Here is a 10509-nt window from a genome sequence, read left to right as displayed (position 1 = left end):
TCTATACCTCAGTCCTGATGAGCAGAGGCTTTTGAACGTGCTGGGAGAAGGCGGTGAACTCATTTCGCCACTAGGGGGCCAGATCTGAGAATGAGCTGAAGAGACTCGGGGGGGAGGGCGGAGGCAGAGCAGGCCTGAATGGGGGGATGGGGCTGTTTGAAGTTGTTTAGTTGTCGTGGGCTGAAGTGATGTTGTGTTGTAGAGGTATCACAGCTGAAAAGCAGTACCGTGCTGTGGCTCCAGGGTAGACACAATAGCTGGCACCAATTTTCATCAGTGTCAAAAATGTTTTCATTCCCAGTCCCAAATCCAAGTTATTACAGTGCCAAGATTTGTTTTGACAAAAAACAACACACTGCCCGCCTACACTCAATACTTTAGCTAATTAATGTAAGGTAAATATGAAACAAAATTAACACAGAGAGACCCAGGGGAAAGATCACATTTGGCAGATTAGAATCTGAACTGCTGCAAACGCGGCATGAAGCGCGCCGTTGCTCAAGAGAAATTCACCAGAGACTTCTCAACTTCTGCATCTGTGTTCTCTGTTCAGCTGATCATGGTGCGATCAGTTCTCAGTTTAGAACGTCAGAAAAATGGTGAGAGAGGTTGCACAGGAAGTAACTGAGAAGCTGGCGGTTAGATATGTGTTGCTGCTTTCCGGAACCTCAGTAAGAGCAAAGCAAGAGCTTGGTGAGAGCAAAGAAGAGACCAAGAACATAAACGTGGATGAACTGCTTAAGGAAAATTAAAGGTCAGTTGCTCCTCCGGACATGTTCTCCATGCACACCCTAGAAGGTTTTTTCCCAGAAGGTGCACAAACTAAAAGCAAATGATGCCCTAACCATGCAGGGGCGGTTTGGATAATCGTACTGTCGATTGTGCTCTCACTTGATAAACACTGTTTCATATTTTGGGTGCTTCTGTTTAACCTGACCTTTAGAAAAAAACGCACAAATAAACATTACGTTCACATACAGCAGATACATATCAAAGTATAGTGTTTTCATGACACTACTGTGGTTTATGAGTACAATGGATTACTGTCCTGCAATACAACAGTAATATAAGTTGGCCTAAATACCGTATCGTTGCTTGAGCAGAAGTAAATGACGCTCAACATGTTGTATCTGTAATATAATCAAAGCCAATTGTTTTCCACCTGTTATGGCTTGAGCTCATCTTGCAGTCTTTCTGGAGTTTGAACAATAAACAAGTCCCAGCACCTGCGGGTGACCAGGCACATACTTCAGTTCCATATTAATGCTCTTCACTTCCTGTTTCACAGTTGCCAAATAAAGATTTGAACTATTTTATCTCACCAGGAAAACCATTAAAAACGTGTTTCAGAAAATTTCCTCGAACAACAGAAAATGGGGTAAGTACCTCATTTTTTTTGGTGCGGCAGCATATGAAGTAAACCTGTATAATCAACGGTAACCGGCAAATGCCGTCTCTCTAGGTTCCCATGAAAAGCCCTAACACACTAAATTTTATTTTTCCAGTGATATGAAATGACACATTTTTTACATAAACATCTTTTTCCTATAAAAATGTTTTGCCCAAGTAAAACATGCATGTAAATATCCACAAATGAGATACTGATCGCTGATGCAGTGTGGCAGGCTTCAAATGCATAGGCTAATGATAGTCAATAGAAAATCCTGTTTAGAGCTGGCATATTTTGGTGACACTTTACCAACTTGCGTAGCTTTGGTTGGGGCGAGGGTGTCCACTCACCCTTTTCCACTGTGGTACAGGAGCAGTGAGGAGGAGGGCAAGATGCTCTCCAGACTGTCCCGCATAGGAAGCAGGGGATCACTGAGGGAGCCCCCAAAACCTCCCGCCCAGGCCACCAAGCCCGCTGCCACAGTCAAAACGCCCCCCGAACTGAGCCCAAAGCCCCCTGCACTTGCCCCCAAACCCAGCTCCAGAGAGTTCAGCAGCAGCGATCACGGATCCGCCATCCTGCAGGTACTTACAGAAACTATGTCTCTGAGGAGGGGGGTGGGGGAGTGGGGGGTGGGGGGGGGGGCACAGCTGGCAAATGTGGCAAATAAGTCAGCAGCAACAATGAAGCACCTGGTCTGACAGGCACACAAGCCTGCTACATGACAGACTTCAAACGACTCTCCCCAAATGAACTGCTGTTCTGCCGTACAGGGGTTTGAACACTTCCGGTCCAACGAGTCCCTGTGTGACGTCACTCTGGTGCCGGGAGACAGCAGTGCGGTTTTCCCGGTGCACAGAGTCATTATGGCTTCCGCCAGCGACTACTTCAAGGCCATGTTCACAGGTGAGTCCATCCGTCTGCAGTGATCTCCATATGAGGGAGTGTAAACCTAATTCGGGGCACTAGCTTGGACCCACTGGGCAAAAGCTGGAATCTAGGCATCTAGTGAGGTGGAAAGGTTGAGAGATGATGTTCTGACATAAACGGACTAGGTTAACCCCGATACAGTACAAGTTTAACTTGGATATAGCCTGGCTAGGTCCTAGTCTGCTATAAAACGTTTCACTTTTCAACCAAAGCTGGGTTTTCCCCTGAATTTTACCAACTTTTCACCACAACAGGTTTTCTCCGCGCACCGTGACTAAAAACAGTAATAGCAACTTTCTGCACAGTAACTACTTAGACCAGTGGTGTCAAACTCGTTGCCATGGAGGGCCGTGTGTATGCAGGTTTTCATTCCAGCCTCAGATCTTGATTATATAATTAGTTAAATTATTTAATGAATTAGGGATGCAGGTTTGTGCACAATGGTGACCCGAAGTCTATGGTGACCCGCATTGTCTAAATAAAAATTTTCTTATATTCTGTGCTTCAATGCAGTTAAACGCATATGGCTGAATGAGTAATTGGACTCAATTAAGGCAGCATTAATTGGTTGGAATGAAAACCTGCATACACACGGCCCTCCATGGCAACGAGTTTGACACCACTGACTTAGACAATGGCATTTTGATATTCCATTTCCTCTAAGAGCGCCAGTACACATTTGACATTCCCCTCCCTTAACCTTGTAAATCATACCACTCCCGATGACTTTTCACTGCCCCACTGAATCGGCTCCAGGGCAGTTAACACATCTCTCATTCGGCTTTTCCCACGTTTGACTGACAGGTGGGATGAGAGAGCAGGAGCAGAAGGTGATCAAGCTGCACGGCGTGAGCGAGACTGGCCTGAGGAACATAATCGACTTCATCTACTCGAGCCGCGTGTCCCTCAGTCTCGGCTGCCTGCAGGACACCCTGGAGGCCGCCAGTTTCCTGCAGGTCCTGCCTGTCCTGGACTTCTGCAAGGAGCTGCTGAGGCATGAGGTGAGATACAGGATAGAGGTAGAGGCGTATGCGAGTGTGAATATGTCTACTATACATTTTTGGGGTAGGTACTGAGGAGAAAGGTGAGACACAGGGTAGAGGTAGAGGAATATGTGAGCATTAACATCTAATATTAATTATTGGGGTAGGTACTAAGGAGTGAGGTGAGATATATGGTAGAGGAGAATTTGTATGAATATGTCTAATATTATTTATTGGAGTAGGTACCGTGGAATGAATTGAGATACAGGGTAGAGGCAGAGGAGTATGTGAACATGAATGTCTAATATACATTTTTTGGGTACGTACTCCAGGGGACTCTAATTTTCTGAACAGTTTAAGTAGGACACTGGCTGTATTAGAGGCAATATTGCCTTGTGTACTGTATAAGTAAGTTTCTTGCAGCTAGACCAGTGTTTCTTAAACTATGGGTCGAGACCCAAAATGGGTCTTGGGACTGTATGAGGTGGGTCCTGGAATGAATCTGTAGTTCATTAAGCTATGCTAGTGTATTTTATGGATCCCTAAAAGGTAATTTGGGTCCCTGCAAAAAGTAGGCTTTCTAATTTGAGTCTAAATATTACAAAAAATTTAGAACCTGTGAGCTAGACCTAAAACAGCTATGTAGCCATGCCTCTTAATGTAGGCACTGGTAGGGGAATGGTGACAACTGTCATGTTTGCTGTGTGTCTGCCATCTGTGCCTGCTATTGGTCTGCTATATTAAGTGTCTGTTACCTTTGCCTGCTATTGGCCTGCTAACTGCTGTGTCTGCTATCTCTGCCTGCTAATCTGTGCCCTGGCAGGTCACCATAGAAAACTGCGTGGAAGTGGGGCGCATTGCCAGCGACCTTCTCCTGGAGGAGGTGCAGACCTACATCAACAAGTTTGTCTGCCAGAACTTCTCCCAGCTGGTGAAGACCGAGACGCACCTGCAGCTCTCAGAGTCCAGCATGGCATACGCGCTGTCCAGCGACTCCCTCAAGGGTTTCTCTGAGATGGAGCTGTTCCGGGTGGCCCGGGCCTGGCTGGGGCACGACCTCGCCGGGCGCCGCCCGCACACCTATGCCCTGATGAGGTGCATCCGCTTCCCCCTCATGAGCCCTGCCGAGCTGCTCCAGATCTCCCAGGAGGACGACGGCACCCTGCGGTCCGACACGGCCTGCGTCAACCTCCTGCTGGAGGCCAGCAACTACCAGATGATGCCCTTCCTGCAGCCCACCCTGCAGACGGAGCGCACAGCCATCCGCTCCGACTCCACCCACCTGCTGGCGCTGGGCGGGGTCATGCGGCAGCAGCTGGTGGTGAGCAAGGAGCTGCGGCTGTACGACCAGGAGGCGCAGGCCTGGCGCGCCCTGCAGCCCATGGACATGCCCCGCTACCAGCACGGCGTGGCACTCATCGGCAACTTCCTCTACATCGTGGGGGGCCAGAGCAACTACGACACCAAGGGCAAGACAGCGGTGGACAGCGTGTACCGCTACGACCCGCGATTCGACAGGTGGCTGCAGGTGGCCTCGCTCAACGAGAAGAGGACCTTCTTCCACCTCAGCGCCTTGAAGGGGAAGCTGTACGCCGTGGGAGGCAGGAACTCTTCAGGCGAGATTGGTGAGACACACACCCCTAACAACAGACTGAGCTTTGAGGCTTTTCTGAACTTGCTCATGAAACAAAGTTTTATTTTTATTTAGTTTTTTTTTTTTTTTTTTTGCTTTATCTTTATTTGTCTAAGTGAGCCATGACATTATAAACACAATGGATCTACATACGTTGAAGGTCACTTGCCTAAGCGTAAGCATATGCATATTTTGCATTACATTACAATCACTTAGCAGATGTTTTAACATTGTCATGTGCCGTTTCACAAAGGTACGTTACGTTTACATGCAAATATAATATTTTGTTTGTCATTTTTTGGAGACTGTTCCTGGGAACGCCAGGTTGTGTGTCTATCTAAAGGCTACAAGGCCTTGAGAAAGTGATACGCCCAGTGGCCAGGAGTCAAAACAATCTGGAGCCGCCCAGGGAGGCAGAGCTTCAGATAGCCTCAGTGCACACCAGCGACTCCTCTGGCTGATAGCACCTACTAGCTGCACACCGGCTCAGCTAATCTGCTAATCTGTGTCCTCTCAACTCAAGAGAGAATGCAGAGAAAGCAGCATTATAATTAGGGACACTCCCAATGTAGAGAAAATGAGAAAGAAATAAAGGGGGAACAGAAACGTATCCAAATAAAGACGTCCATTTCCTTAGTTATTTTAAGGTATGGCCTAAAGAAGAACTGAAAGGATAAGACAAAGAACACTCAGTGCTTATATTATAGAAATATATTATTTTAATATGTGATACAGACAGTAGATGTGTTTCTTACTACAGGATGAAAAACCACAATAAAGCCATAAAAAGGTCAATTTGATGGAATACATGAAATAGGTTTTCAATGTGACTGAAATTCAATAATCACAGGAAGTCTACACATTCTGTGTTCACACAGACACCGTTGAGTGCTACAGCCTCAGTAAGAACGAGTGGACATTCGTGGCCCCGATGAAAGAGCCGCACTACGGGCATGCAGGAACAGTGCACGGGGAGCTGATGTACGTGTCCGGTGAGTTCAACTGCTACCTTACAGCACGTAGATTTTCAACACCATTAAATACATTTCAACATTACACTGATCAATGATGCACTTCTCGGGGCACTGGACACTGGACGCCACCACTGTGATTTTGCAATGAAAGTGCACATCTCGGCCTATATTAAGTGGTGAAAAGTGCATTTCTCACAAGTTCTTAGGCTAACTCTTCAAGATCAGAAATATGTGATTAGAATGTTCTTAATTGAACATTTGAATGCTGATGTAACGATTACTACTGGCAATTGAAAGCAAATGAGTTCTAGAACACCGAATTTTGAAAAAACATTCTAAAAAACATACTGTCCAAACTTACATTTCTTTCTCGTCGGCTGATTTCTTTTCCCCCATTTCTTCCCCCCTAGTTGTAAGAATTTACAATAGAAGGTCAGGTCCTGTGTACAAACCCAGTTTGGACTTCTTCCCTCACCCCTCAACATTTCTCTCTTTCATATTGCCTTTCTTCTTTAATCTCTGTTCCAACCCATAACCACCCACTGTCCAGACAGGAACTTTTAAAGCAGGGCAACTCATATTCTGACCCAGAGAGCCTTTATCCTGTGCTCATAAATTCCCAACCAATCCAGAACTGGGAAGGGAACCTAAATTGTTTCAGTCAAAACATATGATTAGCTGAATCAGGTGGTTTAGTGTTGGGCTAGAAGTCCATGAGATATATTTGTTTTTAACTGCAAGGATTTTTTTTCTATTAAATTGATTTGTAAAAAAAAAAATTTCCTAGAGCAAATTCTCCACAGATTAAAAGAGCATGTTTATTTCTATTGCCAGTTGTTTTGAATTACTGAATTACTACCCCAGAGGCTAGTCAAACAGACAATATGTACTACTTCAGGTCCCAGAAAATTATTCAGTTACACAATCTAGTGCTTCTATCCACTTAACCCTATGTACCTGGGAAATTCATGACCGATAGAAAGTAGTCTTGTTCGAACTCTCCAGTGTTTTTAGAAGCACATGAGCTGACATGATCATTTCTGTTTGTAATACATGTAGGCAGACGTGTATAATAGTGTAGAATAAAGTAGGCTATGGTAACTAAGCAATTAAGATTATATATATATATAAAGTATCTACGTGTAAGATTATTAGATAATTAAATTTGATAAATGTAAGAAATTGTATGCAATAACATTTTAATATTTTTGTAAAAACAAATTGAAATCCTTTCTTTGTAACTAGCAAGCATTCAAGCTTTATTGTTGCGGAGGTACTTTCATAAAATACAAAAACTAAATCCGTTTTTTATCGCATCTGTTCTGATGAGGCAGTCCACATTCAGCTTCATGCACAGGCAACTGGCACTAGCTGGTTCGGCTAGTCTTGAACCACTCACGCAAATCCATATAGGCCTATAATCTTGGCATTTCGAAAAACTAGTATCATAACGCAGTGACTCCATTACAAACGTCTCTAAACATTCATTACCACCACGTTTGTGTTATAGCATGATTTTTTCAAAAACAAAATTACATTTAAAAAACGCATAGAGACCCGTAGCATGCAGTAGCCCATACAAGGCCCATGCGCTGGCTCAAAATATCTCACTCTGACTACTCATTCAATTCACTCGAACTCTCTAGAAAACTGTTTACTCAACCGGTTACATTTTCACGCTTATAACTCCGACTTTTTCCCTTTTATTTTCTTCAAAATAGCAAACATCTTACCCAAAAAAAAAATTTTCTAAACAGTTCAAATCAGCACAAGGTCTTGCTACCAAGTTCGCCAGCTTACACTAGCATGACCGACGTAGCCAACTTTAACACTAACCAGAGAAATTAACTCACCGGAATCTCCAACTCCACCACTATAAAGGTAGAAGGCTTCTAGGCGACACCCCTATGGCAGTATCAGCAGCTTCATTATTTACATTTTTTAGGAGAGGACCACCCAAACATTGAACTGAAAAAGAAAAAAAACAGTGATCGATTTGCTGTAGGCCTTACTCTACTTTGCGCGTGCACAAAGAAACATAATGAACCCTTAGCAACTGTTTAAATATATATACATGGTGTTACGTGGTGGGCGAAAAAACTAAAGCTATGGGCAATGTGTTGAGGGAAACACAACGTCTGCAGTCTGCGTTTTGGTTTCTTCTGTTTTGGAGCACAGCATTCACCACTGATCCTCTGCCTGAAGGCAAACCTGGAAACTATTAAACTTCATCTAAAGCAACAAATTGGATTAAATGGGCCATGTAAAATAGATCTAGTCTGGTACTTTTTTTTTTTTTTTTTGTATTTGGAACCTGTTTTTAATTATTGACAGGAATGAACTGAGAGCAGCTAGGTGACATCAGAATAAATAGCTTAATAGGAATTGGTAACCAATGTAGAATACTGTAGAAGCTGTAGTCTGATCGTTTTTCACAATACAGTGTCCCTGCTAGTTTTTAAAATACAGGTGGTGCATTCAGATTATGGTAAATTTCCCAGATGACCCAGTGTGTAATCATTAGTCAATTTTCTTGGTGTTTGTGAAGATTAAGTTTTCTTTATTATGAATTGTTTTAATGATTGAAATGCTTTTAAATATCTTAAGGGAACAATTTCAGTTTAATGCACTGTTTATAATTCAGTTTGTCTTAAACTGCTATAATAGTCTCAGAAATGCACTCATTAAGACCAGTTTTGCACACCTGGTGGTGCAGTTGACATGGGTTTAAAACAGGTGTGCGAGGAACAGAGGGATCTTGTGAGTTCTATTTAGTGGAATGTTCCCTTGGTGGTTTTAAAATAAATGACCGTTTTGTAGCACTCATAATTCATGATTTTTCTGTCATCCTGTAAGACTAAGCAATGATTAGTTGTGTGGGCAGTGATCTATCAGTTACTATGGTTGCGTAGATGGCAGCAGACTGGCAGTTACTATGGACGTGCATAGGCAGGCCAGCTGCTTAGCAGAACATGGCTCTGTGGTTTAGTGTGTGGTGGTGGCAGGGCTGGGGTGTGATGGCTTCTTCCTGTTCCTGCATGACTTTTTCTCTGAGAATTATTTCGACACTGTAGTGGGGGAGGACAAAGATGTGGGCAACTGACTTGAGGCTTTTGTGGCACTGCGATATCAGTAAAGCTAAATGTCACCTTTGGAGACACAAGTCAGTGAAACTTGACATGGGCTACTGCAACAGTTTCTGAGCTTAATAATGCGATTTAAGTTAGTGAGTCCAAAAATTAATTGTGATAATTGTGATTTAAAACAAATACCTTATAATTAAAGTTACAATTATTAAAGGGATTGCATTAACAGTATTGTGTCAAAAAAATATTGTCATACCTGCGCAGGTGGAATCACACGGGACACCTTCCAGAAGGAGCTGTCGTGCTACGATCCTGACACGGACAGCTGGAGCCGGCGGGCGGACATGACCACGCTGCGCGGCCTGCACTGCATGTGCACGGTCGGGGACCGCCTCTACGTGATGGGCGGGAACCACTTCCGGGGCGCCAACGACTACGACGACGTGCTGACCTGCGAGTTCTACAGCCCGGCGACGGACCAGTGGACCGACGTGGCGGCCATGCCGCGGGGACAGAGCGACGTGGGCGTGGCCGTCTTCCAGGACCAGATCTACGTGGTGGGCGGCTACTCGTGGAACAGCCGCTGCATGGTGGACATCGTGCAGCGCTACGACCCCAAGCGGGACGAGTGGGAGCAGGTGTTCAAGGTCCTGGAGCCGCTGGGCGGGATCCGAGCCTGCACCATGACGGTGCACCCGCCCGACGCCTCCGTCGAGGCCCAGACCCAGGAGTGCCCCCTCTCCACCCCAAAAAGATGAAGGGGAAGAGTGTCGGTAATTCAGAATTACCTCCTGTATACATTTGATTCTTTAAATTATTTTAAGCCAGACTTCCACTGACTCCCACATAGCTTTAAGTGTGACCTCCTGATGCAAGCTAATGTCAACTGGCACGTTTTACAGTACTAGAGAACCAATACTGTACTGGAGTTCAGCTTATATGACTTCACCTAGTTATTTGGCCTCTCACAAAAGACTGGGATGAGTGTTCATTAAGTATGATCATGACAGTTCATACAAATTATTTTCATAGTGCTTTTGATATATACATAACATTGGTACAACCAAAATATCTGGAGGGAAACCATCTTTCTGATAAAATCCAGTTCCTTGGCGTAAATATTGACATTTTTATTTAACCTTTATTTTCCAAAGTACGATCTAATTTACAGAAAGCTGGCTGTCCAATGATTTTCCAATCTACTCAGTCTGTTTAATATGCTGTGTCTCCTTCTGTTCCACCTTTTGCCTGTCTTCGCTCCACCACCTTTATTTTGTCCTTGCTTGCAAGGTTTGTACATATGGATAAATTAATAAACTGTGAATCTTCAAGCCACTATATGGTAATTGGTTGTGTTTTCAGATCTGTCATGCTCACACCAAAGTCCTCCTACAAAATACAATAAACATTCTTCCACGTTCCCTGCTTGGGAACCATGGCAACCATTCCTCACATTTGGAGTTGCCCAACATCCGTTCTGTTTGGGTTGGTTTTCTGCAGAGACACTTCCAGC

At 44.3% G+C, this 10509-nt stretch overlaps 1 protein-coding gene across 2 annotated transcripts; it reads left to right on the top strand.

Annotated features, from left to right (window-relative positions):
• Positions 1–170: 170 nt before the first annotated feature.
• si:rp71-68n21.9 (kelch-like protein 9) lies at positions 171–10331 on the top strand. Of its 2 annotated transcripts, none has more exons than XM_064311306.1 (8): positions 171–758; positions 1326–1378; positions 1761–1974; positions 2164–2296; positions 3125–3321; positions 4127–4928; positions 5815–5928; positions 9261–10331. In XM_064311306.1, the coding sequence occupies exons 2-8, from the start codon at positions 1374–1376 to the stop codon at positions 9752–9754; spliced, it is 1959 nt and encodes a 652-aa protein (XP_064167376.1). In that variant the 5' UTR covers positions 171–758; positions 1326–1373; the 3' UTR covers positions 9755–10331. The 2 variants fall into 2 exon arrangements, with proteins under 2 accessions (XP_064167376.1, XP_064167375.1); XM_064311305.1 differs by having other exon boundaries at positions 172–754.
• The last annotated feature ends 178 nt before the right edge of the window (positions 10332–10509 follow it).

This window comes from Anguilla rostrata, chromosome 15, assembly GCF_018555375.3.
Source record: "Anguilla rostrata isolate EN2019 chromosome 15, ASM1855537v3, whole genome shotgun sequence".
Lineage (NCBI taxonomy): Eukaryota > Metazoa > Chordata > Actinopteri > Anguilliformes > Anguillidae > Anguilla > Anguilla rostrata.
Note: the sequence above shows the minus strand (reverse complement) of the source record. Positions and strands in the feature narration are given on the sequence as shown.

Excerpts from the sequence above, each read along its gene's own strand:
- si:rp71-68n21.9 (XM_064311306.1), top strand. Across the intron at positions 2,297-3,124 it reads CTTCAAGGCCATGTTCACAG|GTGGGATGAGAGAGCAGGAG; the intron begins GTGAGTCCATCC and ends TTTGACTGACAG. Across the intron at positions 5,929-9,260 it reads GGAGCTGATGTACGTGTCCG|GTGGAATCACACGGGACACC; the intron begins GTGAGTTCAACT and ends ATACCTGCGCAG.